We start from the raw sequence: 22,577 nt of genomic DNA, 5'->3' as shown, positions 1-22,577 counted from the left end.
TCCTTTTCTTCAGACTAGACAAACCTGGTATAAAACATTAGGACTCGTGTTGTACACTACAGACAACCACATCAGTGAAAAGGGGAAGTCAAACTGACCACTCAGTCAGTGACCATGCACTGCTACAAGGGAGACAATGCAGGATGCTAGACAGAGTAACTTAAAACATCCCGACATGCCTGATCACAGTCTTACTTATGGCTTCGCCTGGAAGACTTTAAGCAAATTCCTAATGTTGACATCTGCTGATTAATTGTTTTTATTCTGAGTTTATATTGATACAACCTTTTAGAACTTAATTTAAAACATCACTAGAAGACAATTTATTCATCTGACAAGTAAATGCATACAATTTTGTTTACAGAAAATATCACCACTACTTAAATAGAATAGTTTACACTGTACAATCACTAGGTTATATTGATGAAAACAAGGTCAAGACTCGGAAGTTATTTTAGTATTGTGACACATACTACCTTTGAGTATTTTATGGGTATTCATCCACAAGTTACTGTAGAATGCCCAGTATATTTTGGTTTTGTTTGATTCTGTATTAAAGGAGCTCATTTGTATAAAAAGAATCTTTCTGGAGTAATTATACAGATTCTCATTTCTTGTGAAAAGGTGAGTCTGTGTAAACAATGAAGTTCATTTTAACATTTCCATAAATTCACACTTACTGAGGGGTAACAAAAGACATTTTCCCATTGACCTCAGCTTCAAAAGTTCTATTCCATGAGTGTCTAGAAATCAAAGCCAAGCCAGACTGAAGACCAAGCTATTTTTAAAATTCACAATTTTCAGTCTCCTCAATTCAGGACTCACAGCATTGTTCTGTGCATGATGCAGTTTTTCTTCACAAACCTGCATGAAATACTGCTATGGCAATAAAAGCTGCTCTGAGCTAATTCAAGCACTTTTTCTCTCTCTAAGTGCTACACTTTGAAATGAAACGTTATCTCTGTGTGAATCAAAACTACTTTCTACCATTTTCAGCCACATTGATTCAACAGAATTCTTGGGAAAGGAGCCCCATGTAGGTATGCTGCAGTAAGATCTCCCTCACCCAGTGTTATAAACTGGGAAAATAAAAAGTTTGATAAAGGAAAAAAAAATTACACACTGGAAGAAAATCCCACCAATTTATCAAAGCAGCATGGTTTTTAACATACAAACACTGTTGTGAAAGAGAATTTTTTCAAATATACATGAGAGGGTCTGCTGGAGTAAACATTTCAAAATTATTGAAAATGTGTCAACGCTAACATGTGAAAATGCCATTACTATATAGCAGAAGTTACAGGCAAGCTGAAGGTGTAATCCTTTCCATTTTGAGGAAAATATGCTTGGGGTAAAAAAAATTTCTAACTCTGAAGTAAGTTATAAATTTCATACCAGCATCTGTGACTTACGACAAAATTAAATGTGAAGGTGTGGGTCTGGAGTCTGTGAAGAAGAGATCCTGAAGGTGCCACTCCTAACTGAAACTGTAACTGTAACCCTTGTACTGCCTCATTCACTTCCATCTGTCCTACACCTGTAAGAAGAAATTGGAAATTCCTTCTAACATAACAAGAGAGCAGGTGCCACAGGAACACTGCAGATTAAAGAGAAAAAGAGAGAGAAAACCTAGACAGGGGACATGGAAGGTAACACCCAGAGAACAGATCAGCAAAAGGGGGCTACCTTATCATATGGAAAACAGGCCATGAACAGCAATGCAGCACTCTTACTTGGAATTTGTCTACAGACAGATTGCTCTGGGCAAGCATCCTCCCTCCCAGCTAGGATGGTCTCATGCTGCATATGTTACACTTCATTCTTTATTTGCCTAAAGACCCTCAACTCATGTATATATGAGTTCTGAAAGACCCTGCTACAAAAGAACAGAAGTGAGGATGGCACTCTCAGAGACAGAATATGAGACTGTGCTGTCCCAGAAAAGGCCGTAGGAGAAAAATTGCTCTAACAGTTCCTATTTTAGTGGGAAGGGATGCCATCCAGAGGGAGACTGACAGACTTGAGACACTGGCCCATGGAGGTCAACAAGACAAGTGTAAGGTCCTGCACCTGGGCTGGGGTAATACTAAACCTCAATACAGGTTTAATGAGTGGATTGAGAGCAGCTCTGCAGAGAAGGACTTAAGACATATGGTTGGATGAGAAACTGAACATGACCCAGCAATGTGCATTCACATCCCAAAAAGCCAACTGTATGCTGGGCTATATCAAGAGACACTTTTCCTCTACCTCACTCTCTAGAGTGTTGCATCCAGCTCTGGGGTGCCCAGCATGAGACAGGCAAAGGAGGGCCATGAAGACGATCAGGTGGCTGAAGAACCTCTGCTATAAGGAAGAGCTGAGACTGTTTGGATTGTTTAGCCTAGAGAAGGTCTTTGGGGAGACCTTACAGCAACCTTCCTGTTCTTGAAGGAGGCCTACAGGAAGGATGAGGAAGGTCTCTTTATCAGGGAGTGTAGTGATAGGATGAGGGGTAATGGTTGTAAACAGAAAGAGAGTAGGTTTAGATTAGATATTAGGTAAGGTGAATGTTCTTTACTCTGAGGGTGGTGAGACACTGAACATGTTGCCCAGAGAAGCTGTGGATACCCCCATCCGTGGAAGTGCTCAAGGCCATGTTGGATGGGGCTTTGAGCAGCCTGGTCTAGTGGAAGGTGTCCCTGCCTGTGGCAGGAGAGTTGGAATGAGATGATCTTTAATGTCCTTTCCAACCCTAACAATTCTATGATTCCATGTTTCTAACAAATCCAGTAAGTACTTTAGTTGTCCTGTCATGAAGTTTTCTGTAATACCCGCTCTACTTAAGTGTATAATTTGACAACATTCTGTTTTTGCATTTCACTTTGTAATGAAACCAAAAGGTCAATGATTTAGGGTTAAAGTGTGTAGGAGGACATATCAATATCCAAAGGCCATACCCAGGTTAGTGAACAACTGAGGCCCGAGCCATTACTCAGGAATGCAGGAGAAGTGATAAACACTGTTGACACACCTACTGCTATCTATGTGCAGTCACAAAAGAGAGACCCCCAAAAACTGGACTACTCATCTTAAGAAGAATTTTGTGTCATTTTTTGGACCATAATTAAAATCCTAGCTATTTTCTTAACCTATTATTCTTTGACTCACAAAAGCAACAGCCAGTTTTCACCATAAAAATAGATGAAGACAGTTGGTAAAGTAGATGTTGACATAAGTCAAGATCATGGAAAATTATTGCAGATACCATTTCACAAATGCAGGGGCTTAAAGTTGGATAAAAAGTGAATGACTCCAGCAGTGCTATGTGATGCATTCTTGCTGACTGAGAAAGTGCTTCTTCAGCAAGGTCAATGACAATCCACAATCAAAGCAGTTGTCATAATTATGCTACAGATTCTGAAAAAAAAGTAACATAAAAGAAGAAACAGGTGTTAATACAGACTGAACAGAAACCAGAAAAGCAGAGGAGAAAAGACAGCAGATAATCCTTGAAATTACCACTTAAGCCCAAAGAAATATATCTTGCACAACAGCAGGCCAAACTACTGCAGAGTTTCCCATGGACCAAAGCTAAAATCCGTTGCACATTTTTCCACCTCATAGCCACAGAAAAGCCAGTCAGTCCTGATATGACTTAAGTGGTTTCTATCTGCTTTGCTATATATTTGTGATCAACTGTAGCAGTATAACCATACTTCCACATCCATGAGGTACAAGAATTCACAGCTAAGCATTTTAATGTAACTGAAATGTCCTTCGCCTTTCCCTTGTAGCCTTCCCGCCCCTAGAGCTACAAGCTCTTCACATAAACCCATACATACCAGCCTAAAACTGTGGCAAAAAAGTCTTCTTCATTTAGGAACAAGGCTGTAGAGGAATAAATTGTGAACAGAAAAAGGAACAGCCTGGCTAGTGATGAAGGAAGACAGGCTATGTCCCGAGGCAGTTCAATAGCAGCCAGAGCTGCTGGGAAGGGCAAAAGCATCACACTGAAATTCTGGAAAAGCTCAGCATATCTGTTGCTGGCCAGGATTCATGGATGACTGGAAAACCAGGGAACAATCAAAGGCAAAAGGACCCACAATTTCTCTCCTTGGGGAAGTCTTGACAGGTTTTCTATTCATAGGTACAGCTGTAGTAACTGATAAATGAACATGGCTACAGCCACTGCCCAACCTCCTCCCTTCTCGAGTGTTGTACCACAGCTGACCACAAAGCAGCTCAAAATTACAGGATTGAAATCACACAGCAGTTTTGTGGGAGAGCTGAGAACAAGTTTCAGGGAGCCTGGGCTCCTGGCCAGTGGCTTCCAGCAGCACCAGCCCCAGCTGTCATATGCAAAGAGCAAGCATCTAAAGCAGTTGGGAATTTTTCCCTGAGGTCTGAAGTGGCCTAACCAACTCAGATGTTCTGGTTCAGTTTCCAAAATAACTCAGCCTTAGAACAGTGAGGAAAAGTCTACAGCACAAGCTCAAAAGCAACTTCTATGTTTATACAAGGTAGTTTATAAGTTTTAGCCACAGGTCACACACCTCACATTGTAACAACTCAAGGGCTAAAAGCTCACAATTTTGAACACAATTTTAAGAGGCCTCTAATTGACAGGTCTGCTTGGTACAGTATCTAAAGCTCTGCTTACACCATTGATTACAATGTTAGTATCTAGAAATACCTAGTCTTGGGACAATGTAATCATCTTGAATTTCAATGTACGGGGAGGATTAGTGTTAATATCACTCCGAATGTAAACTTGTATGTTGCAACTCCATCTAACTTAGGCCTAAAATTGCATGTTCTTAATAAACCAAAAGGCTGACCCAGTGCTCACTAGAGGATAAAACTTTAAGCTTTCTAAACTTCATTAGCTTTGGAATCTAACATCTGGCAGCTGAACTATCTTGGATTTCATGTTTGAATTACTGTAGCAATTATTATGAATATTAAAAAAAACTGTAGAAATTTCTGGTGTGATCTTTTTCTTTCCTTAGGTCAGTCCTTCAACTCATGTCATAAATCATTTAAGTCCTTGTGACATCTGCAAGTGCTAATTTAAGATGGCCTTAATTCATTTAATGACATCTTTGGAAGACAAATCTCTCCCACAGGGTTAAATTCAAATGTCAAAAACACCAGTGTAATTCCAAAAGTGTTGATTCAGTCAAGAGTTTGCCATGGTTTCAACTGCCATTTAGAAAATCCACTGAGAATTAGTAAGACAGTAAAAGTATTCCATAATTAAGTGGTATGTAATATCCATCAGTGGTATACTGGACTTACTAAAGTAAATACATCTTCTGAGCAGTCTCTTCACTGACCAAAACCCTCTTAATAGAACATAAGAAAGTACCACAAATAACTCAGCCTATTTCCAGAACTTTTGCTTAATTTTTTAAGGAAATTTTTCACATAAGTCTGCCATGGAAAAATTCAGTCACAGAGCATATACTAAATATCAAATTAAGCAGTTTTCTGATCAGAGTACATTAAACCACAGGAAAACTCGATCCCGTTTGGGTTTATTTGATTGTGCCTGTCTATCCTTAATCATAAGAAAAGGACAATTTTTTTTTTTTCAAGCCGACCCTGCTTATAGCATATACTTAGAAGTAGTATTTAAAATTCAGAATTGAGCCAAAGTGCTTGTACTAAGCTTTAGTATTAGATTTTTGTTGAATTTTACACTTTATGGAAGTATGAGTGGCATACTTTACAGCACCCCATTTCCCTAGTTCCTTGGCATTTCAGATGCCTTTGTAGCACAATTTGATAATTACTCTTACTTAGAATAATACAATCACTAACGTTGGAAGAGACCCTTGAAATCGTCAAGTCCAACCATCAACCCAGCACCACTACTGTGTTCAACATTAAACCATGCCCTTTAGTGCCATTTCCACAGGTGTTACGAACACCTCCAGGGATGGTGACTCTACTTCCCTGGGCAGTTCCACTTTCCATTTTTTTTTTTTTCAAATATGTAATCTAAACCTTCCCTGGTACAACTTGAGACCATTTCCTCTCATCCCGTTATTTGTTACCTGGGAGAAAAGCCTAACTCCCAGTTTCCTACAGCCTCCTTTCATGTAGTTATACAGAACAATAAGGTCTTCTCTAGTCTTTTCTCCAGGATTAACATCCCCAGCTCCCCCAGCTGCTCCTCATAGCACCTATTCTATAGACCCTTCACCAGCTTCTTTGCCCATCTCCGGACTTGCTCCAGCACCTCAGTGTCTCCACTAAAGTGAAGAACCCAGAACTGAACACAAGACTTGGGAATGGCCTCACCAGTTACTTCCCTGCTGGCCACACTATTCTTGATAAAAGCCAAGGATGCCACTGGTCTTGGCCACCAAGGACACACTGCTGACTGATGTGCATCCACAGTCAACTAGCAACCCCAGATCCTTTCCCACCAGGCAGCTTTCTAGCCACTCTTTCCCCAGCCAGTAGTGCTGCATTGGATTGCTGTGACCCAAGGGCAGGACCCAGCACTTCAGCTTATTGAATCTCACACCATTGGCCTCAACCTATTGATCCAGCCTGTCCAGATCCCTCTGTAGAGCCTTCCTACCCTATAGCAGACCAACACTCCTACTCAACTTGGTGTCATCTGTGAACTTGCTGAGAGTGTACTTGATCCCCTCATTCAGGTTGTTGATGAAGATACTAAACAGGTCTGATCCCAACACTAAACATTGGGGAACACCACTCTCTCATGGCCAATGTGCTTGTCTCTGATATATCACTTCAAGTCAATAGAGGAGAATTGTTAGCAGTTAGCTCTGGAACAAGCTGCCTCTTTCTGTCCTTGAAACCCAGTCCTGCAGATGTCAGTAAACTTCACTGCTATTAAAAGATTGATTACAGCCCCTCTTAAACATAATTATCATCACCATTTAAAATAAACTGCCAAAACCTACCTGTGAAGGACACATACAGCCAACCTAAGAGAACACTGCAGTCCAACCCTCAAGCAAATGTAAAAGGACTGAAGTTTCTTTTCCTACAGTCAGTAAGCCAGAGAAAGCCAAATGTTTTTTCAACTGAACTATTAATCCCATACCTCACAAAATCAGGACAGCACTTCCAGTGAGGTCGTATCTCTCAATTTCTGCATATCAGGTAACATACAGGCTGGCGTGATGCCTGATTAACAAACCGGCTGGTTACTTCCATTTATTTTAAAGCCTCAGCTGAATCAAGGGTAACACCACTGTTTTGCAACTTCAGGATGGTCCCTGTGTACATTCTGGCAATTAAAGTGTGACCACAACAGTGACTCTGTTACGGATTCATAATTCACAACACTTGTCGTATTACTGAGAAAAAGCAATAAAGGTTGTTATATCCATGGCTATCATTTGTGGGATAAACTTTTAAATTGCATATACTTGAACTTTTTGGTCTCCAATCATATGACTTATAGGGTTACAATGTGGTCTCTACAGTTGTCACAAAATTTCTTTCATCTATGTTTATTTCATTCTATAGGAATCTTTATGGCTATTTCTACACTGTCTTCCATTGGAATAAAAAGACTTCAGATGGTCTAATGCAAATGTGATTTTTTCATATGATTACAGTACTAATAAAACAATTTTTTTTCCTGACCAAGACGAACTTCAAATGTACAAACATGTATTTTCTGGAGTACACAAACTTAAGTTTTGTTTGATAGAATCTTGGATGTGCTACAGAACATGTCTGCTCTCATCAGGGAAGACATTTCAGAAGGTTTAAAAACTGCACTGGTTTTCATATACTTTCCTATTACTACTATTATTTGATCTCTCTAATCTTTCATCCAGTTCCTTTAGTTGCTGACAGAAAGAGCTGAAATGCGAAACTAGATTTTAGGGCATAAACAAACATATATTAGCATCAGACAACAGCTAAAATCACCTGACTGCACTTCCACTATTTGCCAGAATGGTGTGAAAGTCAGAAGAGATGATAAGCTATCTCAGTCTCTCACAATGGCAACAATTACCCAAATACTTTCTTCAGACTACCTCTTCACAATGTACTTGGGCTCACAAAATGACAAGCAAGTTTACTAAGCATCTGCACTGAGCAAAGCTGCAAATCTCACTGCTAGTTTCCTTCATGCAAGGCAGGGGAAGAGCATTAATACAGCAAGGACCCAGAAAAGAAGCCCAAATATAATGAAGAGAAAAACAGATCCACAAGGAAGCGACATCAGGATGTCGTCTTAGCTGAGGAAAGGGAAGTTTTTTAGGTCACAAGTGTCCAAACACATATCCAGGTCATCAAACTGCTGTACAGGCGTATTCTTCAAACTCACAAATAGTTACAGGAGTCTGAAATGGATGAAAGTTGAAGTTAAATAACCACACATAAAGCAAAAATAGAACATATTAAAAACTTCTGGATACTTTGCATTGCTGGCAGTTTAAATTAAAATTGGAAAACTTCTAAAACCTACACTCTACATCAAACAGAAATTAATTCTGAGGCTGTAAAATACGGTTTGACTGGATGATCGCAGGATTTTCTTTTGATCTCAAAGACTATGAGTCTATTGGTATTTGTATTCTTGAGAACTAGTTTTTTAGGAACAGTCTGGAAGTCAGAAAACCTTTTAGAATCCAGAAATTCTGGTTTCATTATACAGAGTTGTTACAACACAAAGTTGTTATACATAAAACACAAAGCATATATATAAACATGAAGTGTGTGTATAAACATGAAGTTGTTATAACAACTACAGATGAAACAGTGAATTGAATCTCAGTTTAGTAAAGCTACTTAAAAAGAAATTTTTAATCTGCATCCTTTAGAAAAGTGAAGTAACACCAATATTCTGGCCTTTATATATATTTATATACAACTTCAGCACCAATGAGAGTGCCAGCATTTACTCTCCCTTGAAATAAATAAATTTTTAAAAATGGGAAAAATAATGTCAAACAATAACTTAGTTTAAACACAGGTTATGTAAGCAACAGTCAACACACCAATGGATACAACTGCTTTAAGTGGATTATATGGATTTGGAGTAAGTGTTTTATTCTACTAAAATGTTGCTCAGATTCATACAACGTTCTGTGCGACACCAAGAGAAATAAAATTTCACAGAATAAAATACATAGCACTCTGGTTTGCATTTGCCACTGGCAGAAATTTTATTCAACCGTCAGCCTTGTCTGTGTTTTGCAGGTGGGGAGTCAGAAGCGGGAGGGAGAAAGTTGTATGATGAAGGCTGCACACATGCAAGCAGCACAGCTGCAAACAGGACACAGCTGCCTGGCACCTCCTCTGAACCACTAAAGCTGGCGAGGATCTGATAAGAGTAATAGAGATCAGCCAAGGATGATGAGTGGCTTTTCAGTGACACTGGCTTTCAAAATGATCCTAAAAGAAAGGATCACAAAAAGTTGGGTAGTGGGGAGATTCTTTTGCTTTGTTTTGGGGAGGGGTGTCTTTCCAGCTCCCTTTTCCTGCCTTCAATTACCTGTTAATAACCCCAGATACAGCAAATTATCTATGTGTCTCATGATTTCTTGCTGTCCCCATTTATAGTTGTTGGGTGAAATAACAACCACTGGAATTAAACATTATTGTCTTGCCTGTCAGAAGCAGGAAAACAGATGCATAAAAATCTTGATCCATTATGTCAGGAGCATACATTATTGCCAGAATGTTTTCCAAATGCAAGAGAGGAGAAAAAAAAAAAAGAACTTTAATTCATTTTTCTATGAATGTCCTGCAATACAACCAATATCATCCGCATCAGAGGAAGCTGGATCTCCTCAGGAAACGGTGTGTAGAAGCTTTCTGTTACATTTCTTTATGAACAGTTAGTTCTGAGATCTGCCCTTCCAAATGTGTTTTCTTTCAATCTCTTCCTCTCTCCCTGCTGATATTTTGGCATTTGGCCTTGCAGGATCAGCTGCTTCCAGAATGGTGCATCTTTCTAAAAGATCAAAACTAGGATCTCTTCAGTTCCTCCTCTTCTGACACTTTCTGACATTCAGCAATTTTACAGCCCAGTAGCCAAACCACCAATTTGCAGTCTTTCTAACACTCTCAATGCAAACTGACTTTAACAACAGTTTAAGTACCCTTAGTGAAACACAAGACCCCTGCAGCTGTCAGAGCTGCTGTCTACACTATCAAGCTCTTAGAATACAGATTAAAAATTAGAGGACTAGATCTCCCTGGGTTTTTTTAAATATTTAGTTGTCCTGTCATTTTTTACCTATAAATGCACTTTGCTGCTAAAAAACATAGGAGCAAGTACTACTTTACTGGAACTTTAAAGAAACTCAAGCATTAACACCTACTAGCATCTAAGGACTAAGGACTGCAAATATCTTTTCTTTATAACCCTCTGCTTTTAAATGTTTATAACTGCTACATTGAAATTTTCTTCTGATGGGTCTAAATTCTCCACATACATACTCACCTAAAGTGCTTTTGCCATCACTAAGGCTGAGCAAAATCCTTTAGCGCTTCCTGAATTGTGTGAGGAATGTAACACCCTTTTCCTTTTTAGGTTGCAAATGGATTTTCCCTGGGTTTATAGTTTGTGTGTTTGTTTTCAAAATAAGGCTATCCAAGTCTGTGTGGTCTGCCTTCACACGCATTGTATATCCCACCATTAGTGGTCTCACTTTGAGTGAGGGTGAGCATTCCCAGCTTGCACAGGGAGAGCAAACCAGACAGATGTGCCATTAAGCAAGAAAGCATTCTGACAGAGAAGTGCAGAGAAAATCTTATCCCAGAATAGAGAGACTTTAGAAAGCATCTAAACTGGAGCTGGAACTGGTGACATTTAGGTCCCTTCTGACCAAAACTATTCTAACTCAAAACACAACTCAATGCTGTCTAATTAAGTTAGCTACTCTGCACACTGCATACACCTTTTGCACTCTCAACAAAAGCAGCTGCGACCTCAATTAGTCCCTGCTCAAATCAGTTGTTAGCTGAAGACTCTCAGAGTGTGCTGCACCATCCTGGAGTGCATGCTGCTCAAATAACTTCTCCAAACTTTAACTCCATGATTGTGATGCTAACATCTTCCTCTGATGAAGCAACAGACGGAAAAAGTTTTTTTCCTCCCTGTTTTTGTTATTCATTAATGTACAGTCAACTTTGCACTAATGATATCCTGAGCTGTTCTAATGCCTACTGAATATAAGGAAGGAACCAAAAGAAGTATTGGTAACTAATTGTATCTTAAGTACTTTTATTTTGTAAAATAAGATGTCAAATGCTAAATGCAGTTAGGTCTAGTAAAATGTTTTTCTGAATTTGTCCATTGCTAGGATTAGCACTGGAGCTCCAGCAGTCTGCACAAGAAAACTGTAACTATTATCACATATGAACCCTACAATTAGTTCTTAAGATACCTAAATATATTTTTGTTGAGGTTCCTCTAGTGACAGTGAAAGGAAAACACGTACACGACTTTCTTCCCTGCTTTGTCCCCAAACCCGAGAAATTTAAGAGGTATGTTACATTCAGAATCTTCATCTTACTATGTGAACATAGCATTGTGTAATATCAACTTTAAGAAATATTTATTCCCTACACAGAAAAAGTATGCCCTGAAGGGAGTTTTCCCCTCAGTTACGCCTAAAGAATATTTCTATATATTTTTGAAGGTTCCCAAACAAGTTTCTGTAACAAGATCTAGGCTATAGTTGGAAATACTGTCACTGATCCTAACCTCTGCTCAACATGTTTGCTGGAATGTATTTTAAAAGCAGAACACACTCTACAAAACAAAAGCCAAGGAGTCCTATTGCCACAAGCCCCAAATTCACCAAGTGCAGAGAGGTCAAAGTACATGATTTCTCAAAAGAAAAATCCTCCATGGTTTTAAACAGTTCTAAGCTAAAATCCAGTTACAATCTAGCCAATGTTTTTAATTCTTTGAGACTTACCATGTTTAAGACACATAGTCTGCAAAATTCAGAATAGGCTATTAATATTTTTTTCTTCTCTTAATAGCACGAGTCCCTTGCAAAGCCCCAGGTCATTGCATATACGTGGGGTCTTTTGCTTTTGCCTCTCTAAAACCAGAAAGTTCCAAATACATCAAAGAGACAAATGAAATCTGCCTAATTTTAAATATTCCTGATCCAGAAAGTTTTAGCTACTTCTGTCAGACATTGCTGAGTCCTTGCCTGCCACTTCAGTGTCAGCCAACATCTTTCTCATTGACTATGAAGTCTAGAGACCATGACAGCAGCTCTACCACAGTCCCTAAAGACTGCTGAGTCCTGAAATGGGGCATCTGACAGCTGGTCCAACACCGGGTTTCTGTGATGTTGCAAAAACTTGATAAAAAGGGTGGGGGCACTGAAGCTTTTTCTCAAAAAGAATCCTGGTCAAAATCCTGACCTTCTCCTCACCATCCTGAGGTTTTTCAAGTTCCTTACTCATCTCTTTACCGTCTAAAGAAAATAATGCTATGAAAATAGTTAAAGAATATAATCCTGCAAAATAATGTTTTAGTTGTTTCCAGTGGGTGGGAGAGGACGATTTAATTCCTCATTTGCTACATTAATTAGGGAGCAAGCCAGTTAAAACCTCTGAACTAATCTCCTTTTCCAAAAGTTAACAATGAAATGGTCTTTGCCAAGGAGTTCTGTAAAATGACTTAGCAAGTGAAAAATTGGAATCTAATCTGATTTTTTTTTTAATGCACTTGAAATTAGATATATTGAGGGAACAAAACTCCTTTGAGACAGATGCCAACAACTGATGAAATCATGACGAAATCATGTGAAATCATGACAAAAGGGAAATCTAAGTGTAGGTAACTGAATACAGTAATATATTTCAAGAAAAACTTCCATATTCCCCAACAGTGAACACTTTCCTTTTCTAAAATTATATTACACTGAATTCCTACTGGTTGTTTTCCTGCTTCTAGTGGACAACATCAAAAGGTAATTCCACTAGGAAACTTTAATGACTATTTTTTTTTTCTTTAAGTACAAACAGCTATTAATTAGACATTAACAAAACTTTTGTTCTTTAGAAATAAACCTGTCTCAGTAGAGTCACAATTAACTTTATTAAATGTTTCTACCTATTGTAAATAAATTAAGAGAAATTACCATTATGTGACAAAATTTGCTGACTCAAGAACAGATATTTCCTCTTATAGAAGCAGTGGATTTGGCCAGTAGAGTAAAAAGGGAAGGCCATATATATTCATGTGATGTTGGCTTTTCATTTTTAGATTACAATCACTCAAGGTTCATCCTTACACTGGTTTTGTATCCACCACAGACAGAACACTGTTCCCTGTGCAGAAAAGGAACACCAAATTTTAGGCTGCTCTTCCTCACAACAATTAGAAGCTTCAACTTGCCTTCTCAACTGTTTCAGTTATTGGGTTGGTGCAGAACCCACCTTGAGTGCTGCATCCAGCACTGGGGTCCTCAGTACAGGAAGATTTGTTGGGACTGAGTCCAGAGAAGGGCCACAAAGACGGTTAGTGGGCTGAAGTACCTCTTCTATTTGGAAAGGCACAGAGAGTTGAGGTTGTTTGTCCTTGAGAAGAGAAGGCTCCAGGGAGACCTTATTGAGGCTTTCCAGTATGTATAGGGGACCACTAGGATGGGGACAAACTTTATAGCAGGTCTTGTTGCTACAGGACAAGGAGAAATGCTTTTAAACTGAAAGAGGGTTCATCCAGATTAGACATAAGGAATAAATCGTTTACAATGAGAGTGGTGAAACCCTGGACCAAGCTGTCTGGAGTGGACAGGTAGGTGCCCCATTCCAGAAAAAAGTAATTCAAGGTCAGGTCAAACAGGGCCCTGAGCAACCTGATCTAGTTGAAGATGTGCCTGCTCATTGCAGGCAGATTGGACTAGATGACTTTCAAAAAGTTTCTTCTAACTCAAACTATTCTAGAATTCTGTGATAAGGGAAAAACCTGCTACAAAATGAAGCTACTTTATTGCTATACTCAGTGGGATCTATCTCCCTGTTGTTATTCTAGGTCTAGGTGCATTCTGAACGGCTGAATAGTCATCACTGAGTGACAAATAAAAATCAGTGTGATGCAGCCTCATCACGCTAAAAAAATTCTTGATTCCTGCTGAAGCAGCACACATTTCCCAGGGACTTTTGCTGCCGATGAATACAGTTTATATTAAAACTAATATAACAGGCACCCCTATAAGTACAGGTTTCAATTACCATTAAGCAAACAAAATACAAACCAACTTATGCAAAATTCACAGCACAACAAACAGTTAGAATACCACTAATTCCAGCAGGATATACTGAAATTCTTCATAATTGAACAGCAACTTTGTATTTCAAAAAGCCTTGAAAAAAAAATCCAAGTTGCAGGACTATTTGCTCATGCTTACATGAAACTAATTAAATATCCCAGAAGCAGGTGATATAGGGAGATATTGCTATTCCCTCTCATTCATTGTGATTCAGTTCATGTTCTAACTCACCCAATAACAGGCTTCTTGAAAATAGCAAGACTTATTATTGATTTTTACTAAGCTAAAGATGTGAGACTTGCTCATGCAAAAGCTTTTTCAGGTAATTAATTAAAGGAGCCACAGTGGTAAATATTGCATTATTTAAGAACTAACTTAAAGCTCCAGTCAAATTCTGAACAAATAAACACCGTGACAGTTCTTATTCTTTTGCAACCAAGTAGCATTTATTGATTCTTGGTCCCTGTGTGCTTGTACATTTTATGGCTACCCATGCAGACATCAGTAACTCACCTGGTTCCACTGTTTAACTGTTGTGTTATCCTGTACGTCTAACAAAATATTTTTGTTTACTAAGGTTTAACAACTAAATATCACCTTACCCATAATAACATTCTCATCTAATTTCTCTAAGCTTTAAGTCCATGGTGCCAGCTTTTAAAAGCCCCAGGTTACTCACGGCTGCTATAACTCTGCTCCCCTTTGCCCTCTCATGAACACAACTGTACTACCAGTAATAAGGACAGGCTTCTGGCATTACTTTCCTATTGCCTGAAAACAGCCCGCATCATTTGGTGTCACCAAAGATATGCTTGCCAGCATTTTACATGCTGATACTATGAGTTCTGTTCAGCTTGATATGGCAAAGGTAACACTTTCTCCTTTGTCATACTGCTACATTCTGTGTATGGTTAGATCAGGCTGCGTAAAATATAAATGTCTGGAGTAATGTTTTCCCAGGTACTCTGATCCTGGAGTAGAGTTGACAAAAGGCATGACACTACCGCAAAATTGCACTCAAGCAGAGTATCTTCCTTACGTGAAAGTAGCCAGCCTTACTTCTTATTTCAATGAGACTGTAAATCTTTCTGTTTCTAAAAGATAAATGAACTTGATCCATCAAACAGGATTCAAACCCTAAATAAACCTACCTGAAATTCATTAAAATTAGAAAAATATGAGATGCCATCTTAGTACAGATTGATAAAGAAACAGTAATAATCCGAAGTTGGCTGATGTCACGCTGACAGGAACACAAATTATTAATTCCACATTTTTTAGCATCACTGTGGCCCACATGTCCTTTTCAGATCTCTGTTGTGATGGAAGACTCTGAGGACCTCATGATAAAAACGGAACAAACTTCAGTACATCTATTTATTATCAATCTTAAAGCTGCCTTCTATTACCCTAAGAACTGTCATCTTCTAGGATTATTTATGCTACCTATTCTATGGAATATTTTTCATTATCACAGCTCTTCACTAAAACCTCTTCATTTTATGTAACAGTTCAGAATAAAAAGAAAGTTTTTCCAGCTGTGCTGTCCATTTAATTTACATGTACTATTGTCATGCATATACATTTCAACTCTCAAATTTCATTGGAATTGTCATCTCTTTACTAATAGAAAAGCTCCACCTGATTTCTCTCATCCTTTGTACTGATGAAAAGTCTGGCCTTCAGACTGCAGTTTCAATCTTTGTTTGCAATGTTTCCCACTTTGTGACTCTTCAATTCACCACTGCAAAACACAGAGACATACCTCAGCTCTTTCTTCTCACCCCTGGAAGTGCTGTAATAGTCTGGTTTCAATACACGGCCTACCATCAACACTCTCAACTATTTAATAGTTGAATTAGAGCTTCATGATAGCTTTCAAGTAGGGACTCATTCTGTCATCTTCCCACTTCTTTTTTGCTCCCGCTCCCATTTTTTCATGCATTGTAGTATCACCAAAATAACTTTGCAGAGCAAACTCTAAAGCTAAAAAGGCTCTTAATTCATGGTGTGGCACTCCCACTGACCCCTGCCAAAGGCCAACTGCAAACAGCACATCAGCTGGGAAGACCAGAAACCTCTGTAAATAAATTTCATTCAATTGGCCTTGATCTCTGCTTTAAATCCACAGACTTCTTCCACTTCTATGTTTTCCTATTAAGACATGCAAAATGCCACATAACTATTCACTGGCCTAGAAAGATAATGTGAATAAAGCTATGTTTCAAATTTTCTCCACTACAATCTATGTTAAGGAAATTACATCCTTACTTGTGCATCTCTTCCCTAAAACTGCTTCATCTTTTTCATTGCTAAATGACAACATGTAGCATTGCTAGGTAAAGATGTGGCTGATAATTGACAAAACTGTGTTACACTGCATATCCTTTACCTGCGTTATACTGCATATCCTTTACCTTATCAACTAAATACAGATGATATGAGGTTAATACAGGTTAATGCTGAGAAAGTGTCAAAATGTGCAATCCACATGTCTTCAATTTATCAAAGAATCACAAAAGGATGTAAAGCACCTCGAAGATCATGAAGTCCGGCCTTTGATCAACCTCCCTCTTGTCAAGCAGACCACAGCACTAAGTGCCACACCCAGTTATTATGCTCCCTGTTGGATCTATTCATATTGTTTATAACAGTATGAAGAGTCTTTTCCAGAAGAAAATCAAACCAAAGATCTTCAAAATTCATTAATTTAAATCCACAATAACAAGATTTTCTATTAGTTCTACATCTTTCATCATGCATTCACACAATGAAATCAAATACCATCCATGAAAATAATTCAGAAATACCAAATTTCATAATTTCTTCCATTATATGCAGGTTATTTACATAATGAACTGCCACTCAATCAGAATTCCATCCTTTAAAATTTTGTGAAGTAAAAAATTAGTGATCCATGTCTAAAGCAACACAGAACAAGTTAATTCCATGTACATGTAACAGGGAGACCTTTTTCTGCATTAAGTAAATTACCATCAAATTATTTAGAAAGTAAACAAACCTCAGTTTTTCTTTGTTCCCAAATACACACGCTGACTAATCTCCTGCAAATATTGGCATTAGATACCACCACATTCATAAATATAATAGCACGTGGTCCTTTCAAATTCTCATAGCAATGCAATGCGCCTCATTTAACATTAGAGCTTTTGTTTTAAAAGGACCAGCTTATATAGAGCAATTAAATTGCCAGTGTGTTTTAATAATCATTAAATATTATACACACTGAGGACATAGTCATCTTTACACTACACATACATGTTCATTTATTGATATGTCTGCAGCCACATAAGAATTCCCAAACCCAGGTTCAGTGAAGCAGTCAGAAAGATCTAGGTATTAGACTATTGGTTTCTCTTTGGGTTCAGAATCATTACCAGGGTTGAGTACCTTGCATAATCCTCACTAGAGCTTCTCAATATTGAAGTGATATGTAACAATGGTTCAGAAATGTAGAAATTCTATACCAGCAGCAGCACAGATTGGAGACAACACCTAAACGGCATAATGTGGAAAATAAAAGATAACTCTGATTTTCTGCTGCGTTCTGCCTTAAGAGTCTCTCACTATTCTGGCCAAAGTAGTCAGGACTGTCTGCCAGAGGTGCAGACGGGGTATCTGGAAGCTGGGTGTAACACCACAGTTTATGGTGGTATATGCAAGCGAACTTGTGCAGTTGTGTGTAAATCGCTCCACCTCTGTGCATATGGAAAGAGCATGAATTGATACAGATATGAACACTTTCCCTTCCTTTTGCATTTTCGCCTATTCTGTGTGCAGTGCTTGTTGCTTGAATGGTGGGTCTCAGTACTCGTGGGAACATAGATTTGGGCCCTGATCACTTTCATACTAGTCCCCAACATACACTGCTCAGCAGAGCTGCTGGTGCTCTCAAAGGGTTAAGCAGTTCAGCCTCATGACCACAGGATTGAACACAGTTTTTTGTGTACATTCCTAGTCTTGTCCCATCCTCAAGAGGAACTTCAGCCCTAAATACAGTTTTCCAGATGGCAGAAGTATTCCTATATGATGCTCAATTTGTACAGTGTTCAAACTCTTTCACAAGTAACTTTTACTTCTCATAAATGATTTGTTAAGTAAAACCTGACAAATCCTTCACAGGGAACATTCATCATCCAATAATTTAAGAAAAGCTTGACTCTGTTTTTACCACACCAGTGGCCCGGGGGCTTGTTGGCAAGACTGCGTTGCATGAACAGCATAAAAAAAGTTAATGGGATCTTCACCAAACTTTTTCTAAAAGAAAACCAGAGGCAGTCCAATTCTGCAGTCAGTGAATAAGATACTAATCATTGAAATTAAAGGTTCAAACAAAAGTGTGTCCTGGGTAGGATACTAGAGGATGTCATACTTAACTATAAACGAGTAATTAAATTGTGTTGGCAGTTACCTATTATAATGTGTGCTACAAAGAAATGGTATGCAGATCTTAAAATTAAGATCAGTGGAACTACCAAAAGGACCACAGAAAAGAGTATTCTTTTTAATCCCTCATAGACCAAGTCCAGAAGAAGACAAGAAAAAAAGCAAGAGAAACTTTCCTCTGAACATTGTACCATCCCACATTGCATTTTTAAAGCTGGTTGTTTCACAGAAGGGATCTGCAAGAATAAATCTTACACATGTGGTTTTGCAGAGAAGCATAGCACAGTAGTTAGTGCATTAACAAAATTCAAGTACTCATCCAGGAATAATGGTGGACCTTACATTCCAACAAAAGCACATACTTAATAGCATGGTATCATCTTCACTTTGTTTTAATGAGAACTAGAACCTTAGAAAACAGATAGGGTTAATCCTTGTAATGCTATATGTCATTCAGGTGAATGTCCTCTGGTATAGTATCTCATATAAAAAATGCAAAGGCTTTTTCCTCAAATACATGCATGGATTTTCTTACCTTTGGTTCCATTGAAATGAAGCTGTGGGTACCTCTACTTGAGAGAACTGACCTTTTAATTGTTTTACTGTGGTAGAAGTGGTAGTAGTCCCTCAATGTTCCAATCTGTAAGAGCAGAAAAGAAAAAAAAGGAGTGGAAGATTTAATTTAATGAAACTGGTTTCCTGTTTTTCATTTTGGAAAGTCTATAAATTATGCAATTTCCTCTGTGCTGAAATGTTACTTGAACCCACTGATCATCTTTCAAAAGAAAGACATATGATATTAAGTATATGAAGTATCCTTGAGGCAGTAACTGCATAACCAAAGACTATAACTGAGCTGCTTAGTCTGGCTCTATCTACCTTTTTAATGTTTAATTTATATGCAGTACTTCTGGTAATTCTATATCAATCTATATCCAAACTGTCCTTAAACGACAAGTATAAAAATCATTAAATGGCTATAGGGTTATTAAAAAGCATTCCATCCAGTTTGCTTATGGAAATGCACTGTAAAACACACTAGACTTGGTTATTGAAAAGGACATTCACAGCATCAGACTATACAACAGTAACTGTTTTCCCATTCTGTCAAATGAGAGCAAAAGTAGAAGAAAGAAAGATGGAAATGGTAACTTCATAGGATAATAACTCATTTGAGGTACAAAATCAATTCATGCAAAACTGCAAATTTCACAATGGTGTAATAAAAATGCTTCTGACTTATCCCTTCAGTAAACAATTGAAATATAAATACTTAAGTGAGATGGCCATCACAATTTGAAAAAGAAATCTTCCTTTCCAGAGTCATCAATATGGCTGGTTTCATTTCTCATTTTTAACTTGAAACTTCACTTTCACTCACCTACAAACTAACATTCAGTCTCCTTGTCTTTGGGAGAATGCCTCTCCAATTCAAGGAGGAATTTGAACTCATAGGAACTCATAGGAATTTGACCTATTATTGCACTGCAAATCTTGTAAGATACTTAGTAATTTAGTTTCAAGTTCCTCAATGATAAGCAAAAAAGGTACAATTGAGCCTACTGTCATTTCAAGTTAAAACTCAAAGTGACCTCATGAAACAGGCTTGGTTTTCCAAATGGAGCTGAACGATATCATCTAAGAGGATGGAGCAACACTTGAAAACTTTCACCTTAAAAAATCCCTCAGATTTCTGAATTTGCATCTATAAGAACACACATGCAGGAAACTTGGGAGTTCAGCAGCAAAGACATGCAGAGAACTAGAAATAAATTACTCAAGAATTCCAAGAATATTTAGAAAATTAGTAAACAAAAATCTTGAGAAAATATGAAAGTAGACTACAAATACTGATATTAATAGAAAACAGCAACAATTTAAATGAATTCGCCTAATGGGGAAAACTGCAACAGGGTCCAGGATATTAATGCCAGTCTGTGTGAGTGGTCCATCAATATCTTCATTTTAGGATGAGTAACTTATGTCTAGTGTAACAAAAATACCAAAACATTCAGTTAAATCAATTTAGTTTATCATAAATTAAATAGGAATTGGTTTGTCTAAGACTAATTAAAGTATATTAGTACTAGAGTAATTTACATGCTGCTTTCTCTTTGAAAGGCAATTCCAGCTGAAGTGGCACATCTTCAGCACAGCACAGATGAGCCCAGTTGTAGTGAAGTGGGTTACATCTGGCTGGTGGCCAGCCAACAGTGCTGTTCCTCAGGGCTCAGTTCTAGGACCAGCTCTGCTCAATATGCTTAACAACAACCTGGATATAGGATTTAAGTGCTCCATTAGCAAGTTTGCTGATGATACCAAACTGGGAGGTGCTGTTGACTCTCCTGAGAGACCAAAAGCCTTGCAGATGCATCCGGATAGATCAGAGCGTTAGGCTATGATTAATGGGACGAAATTTAAAAAGTTGAAATGCTGGATTTTGCACTAGGGATGAAGTAACACCAGGCACAAGCGTAAAATGGGAGAGAAGGGGCTGAAGAGCAGACCTGCAGAGAGTAACCTGAGGGTGCTGGCCGACATCAAGCTAAGCGTGACTCAGCCATGAATCTGGGCAGCCATGAGGCCAAACTGCATCCTGGAGTACCTCAAATACAGCATAACCAGCCAGACAGAGGAGGTGGTTATCTCACCATACTCAGCTTTGGTGAGCCTCATTTAGAGTACTGTGTGCAGGTCTGGGCCCCACAATTTAAGAAGGATGTGAAGGTCCTTGAATGCCTCCAGAGCAGGCCAGCAAACCTGAGGAACAGCCTGGAAGCCAAGGCTTGTGAAGTGGGGCTGAGCACTTGGGCTTGGAGAATAGCAGGCAGGTAACCTCACTGCTCTCTATCTACAGCTTCCAGAGCAGGGGACAAGGAGATGGAGGTGCTGATCTCTTCCCCCTAGGAGTCAGGGATGTGTCGGAATGGTTCAAAATGGCATCAAGCGAAGGTTCACACTGGACTTTAGGATGTGTTTCTTTACCAAGAGGATAGTCACACAGGCTTTCTGGGGAGGTTGTGAATGCCCCAAGCCTGTTAGTATTTATGAAGCATTTGGACAATGCCCTTAATAACGTACTGCAACTGTTCCGTCAGCCCTGAATTTGTCAACTAGATGACCACTGTAGGTCCCTTCCAATTCAAGCACAGACCAGTAGCATCAGATAACTGTTGCACTCTTTTTACACTACTATTATTTATAACAATCACTGAAATTTGACACCAGGCTTAGCGCAAGTGCAAGTGATGGCATGCTTCCCTGAGACAGAGGGATGTAATCAATTACTTCCAGGATGTTTCCTGGACTCATCAATAGCCTCAAATAAGATTGAAGTGCTAGCTGCTGGGAAGTGATGTTAAGTCTTGCTTCGTAAGTCTTCAAAGACCTGTAAAGTGCATATTCACCACAGCAGTAACCTATAAAGGTTACTGAACTTTTATAGACCTTGCTGCCTTTGGAGTGCATTAGAAACCCACTACTTTGTCTGTGTGTCTACACAAGCACACACATTACTGAAAAGACTCAGCTCAGATAAGCAACTCGATTTTACAACTTCACAGAACTGTTTAAATAGAAAGGCTATATTACAGGGAAAATAAGCATCCATCCTGTTTTGTGCTACAAAGGTCTCAATATCACCCAGTCCTCAGTATTTTGTCTTGCACTAGTTTAAGGGGTTTATTTATTTTGTTATTTACTAAAGATTAACTCTAGCTGACCACTCTGAGGGCATTCAAACCAGCAAACTTAGGAGATGACCTAATTGCACTCCTGGAGGTTCTACAGTTTAGCAGCATTAGCCATCCATATGGAAGAGACTGGAAGATCTGTGTGCTTCCAGCCCAAAGGGGACAGCATGAGGCTTTGTAATCCTTGTCAGCTCTACTGCCTCTGAGAACTTGGACTGAGGAGATGGAATTAAGCCCTCGGAATTATGTA

The 22,577-nt window shown here is 38.6% G+C and overlaps 1 protein-coding gene across 6 annotated transcripts in view; it reads right to left on the bottom strand.

Annotated features, from left to right (window-relative positions):
* Nucleotides 1–22,577, bottom strand: part of PCSK5 (proprotein convertase subtilisin/kexin type 5) — a 227,857-nt gene that overhangs the window by 185,781 nt on the left and 19,499 nt on the right. For all 6 annotated transcript variants that reach the window (XM_032096048.1, XM_032096054.1, XM_032096049.1 and 3 more), the window contains exon 2: nt 19,171–19,275. In XM_032096048.1, coding sequence (XP_031951939.1) covers nt 19,171–19,275 — 105 coding nt within the window. The remainder of the gene's footprint in view (nt 1–19,170; nt 19,276–22,577) is intronic.

This window comes from Corvus moneduloides, chromosome Z, assembly GCF_009650955.1.
Source record: "Corvus moneduloides isolate bCorMon1 chromosome Z, bCorMon1.pri, whole genome shotgun sequence".
Taxonomy (NCBI): Eukaryota; Metazoa; Chordata; class Aves; order Passeriformes; family Corvidae; genus Corvus; species Corvus moneduloides.
The sequence above is the reverse complement of the archived record's forward strand: the minus strand, read 5'-3'. Positions and strand labels throughout refer to the sequence as shown.